General features: G+C 29.6%; 1 protein-coding gene across 1 annotated transcript in view; it reads right to left on the bottom strand.

Annotated features, from left to right (window-relative positions):
• LOC105824684 (centrosomal protein of 112 kDa-like) overlaps positions 1–1,873 on the bottom strand; it is a 103,119-nt gene that overhangs the window by 3,439 nt on the left and 97,807 nt on the right. Inside the window, exons 7-9 of the mRNA XM_012662217.1 lie at positions 1,223–1,377; positions 790–919; positions 55–147 (exon numbers count right to left, since the gene is read on the bottom strand). Of these exons, the coding sequence (XP_012517671.1) occupies positions 55–147; positions 790–919; positions 1,223–1,377 (378 nt within the window). The remainder of the gene's footprint in view (positions 1–54; positions 148–789; positions 920–1,222; positions 1,378–1,873) is intronic.

The following is a 1,873-nucleotide window of genomic DNA, read 5'->3' as shown; positions in this document are numbered from 1 at the left end:
AAGAAAAGAAAAGGTGTGTTTGGCCATTGTTCTGTGTAGAAATACAAGACTCACCCTTAGCTGTTGCTTTCTTTGAAGTTCTGATTCCTGTAACTGCTGTTTTAATTGACAGATGTTCTGTTCTAATTCCTCAATCATACCAGATGACTACAAGGATTTTAAGAAGAAGAATAAAAAGTAGAATATTGATTTTTGTACAATCTTATAACTTCTGGTTGAAAAATTACCTTTTTTCCCCTAAAAGTTCAATCAGAATTAAAATTGTCTATAAATCTGAATAGAAAATGTTTTTAAAAGACAGTATAAAATCCTTTAAAGTAAAACTAATTAAATGCTATATAGTATTTAATGTTATGAAATGTAACACTGATATAAAAAATAGGTTTACAGAAGTCTTTTCAAATTTTAATTATAAAACTAAAGAAGAATCCAAGATTTCAAAATAATAGTAATAATAATGTATATAGTTACTCTGAAAAATGTCTTATTAACACAACTAAGCATTTCTTCTTGGGATTTATGTGTTTCCTTCTTTAAAAACTTTGGTATTTAAAAGGGCTAACATCAGAATTCAGTTTATTAAATATTTATGTTGTACTATCTATTAGACATTTGGCATTTTCAATATTTTAAATGTCAGTAAAAATTCTTGAAATTTCTGTTATTTTAAGGATAAAGTGAAGGACAGACTAATTTCAAATGTCAAATAATCTCTTCGTGGCTATCCATAACTTATAAGCAAGTAAAATAACTACTTTGGGTGGATGTATCTACCAGCACACACAATACCTTACAAGCCGAAAGAGCATGTTCTTGTTTTAGAAGGTTTATATCAGCATCATATTTGGTTTGTAATAGTTTCATGTTTTGCTCATAATCATTTACAAGATGATCTTTCTCTTTATGCAGTGCATTGCGCCTAAAAGCAGTAAGAGAATAAAATAGACTTCCAATATATTTAGAACCAATCTCTAAAATGGAATTTTTTAATCAACTAAATCCAAATATATTATCATTCAATATATCAAACAAGTATCAACATTTTTATCAGCTGCTTCTAAGCATTATACTTATGTTACAAGGGACTTTAAAAAAATAAACAGTGGTATTTAGGTTAGAAACTTCTCAAGGTTAAATGCACAAGATAATTTTGGCTAATAATTTATAGTTAATATCAGCACTTTATAGCTACGCCTGATAGACATCTGATTTCAGACATTACCTTGCCTTTACTTCTTGTAATTCACTACATGTTATCTGGTAACATCTTTCAAGTTCCGATTTTTCTTGAATTAATTTCTGCCTCTGTAAATTACTGTTCTCTGCTTCTCCAGTCAGCTGCTGCACACGGGCCTCCAGCTCTTTGACCATGTGGTTCTAAAAGAACAGGTCATTGTTAGGAAAGCCTCTGACTAACTTTGTAACACTTTCATATCACCAAGGAGCCTGAAGAAAATATATAGCCTATAAGAATAAAGAAAACAAATGTATCATGAACCATAATAGTAAAAATTAAATTGACTTCTAAATTAACCAAGTTTAAAAAAAAATGCTTATTCCCATAAAACTAAGAACATCATGGTTATCTTGTTTTAGCCATTCATTCATTTAATGAATATTTACTGAGTCTGGTACTATTACAGGATGTAGATACACAGCAGTGAATAAGACAGGCAAAGTCCCTGCCTTCAGGAAAGTTACATTCTCTTTATACCTCTTTATCAGTAGATTGGTTAGGTGAGCACTTGCCAGAGTTCTTTGCAGTTTTGGAAACTTTTTAAAATTATAAAAGCAATGTAATAATATTTTTAAAAAGGAAGGCGTTTTAACACCAAAATTTTAACACAGGGGTTTATCAATTAAGTGATATACT

The sequence above is a fragment of the Propithecus coquereli genome, unplaced genomic scaffold (genome assembly GCF_000956105.1).
Source record: "Propithecus coquereli isolate 6110/MARCELLA unplaced genomic scaffold, Pcoq_1.0 Scaffold76, whole genome shotgun sequence".
Lineage (NCBI taxonomy): Eukaryota > Metazoa > Chordata > Mammalia > Primates > Indriidae > Propithecus > Propithecus coquereli.
This window is presented reverse-complemented; position numbering and strand designations above follow the sequence as displayed.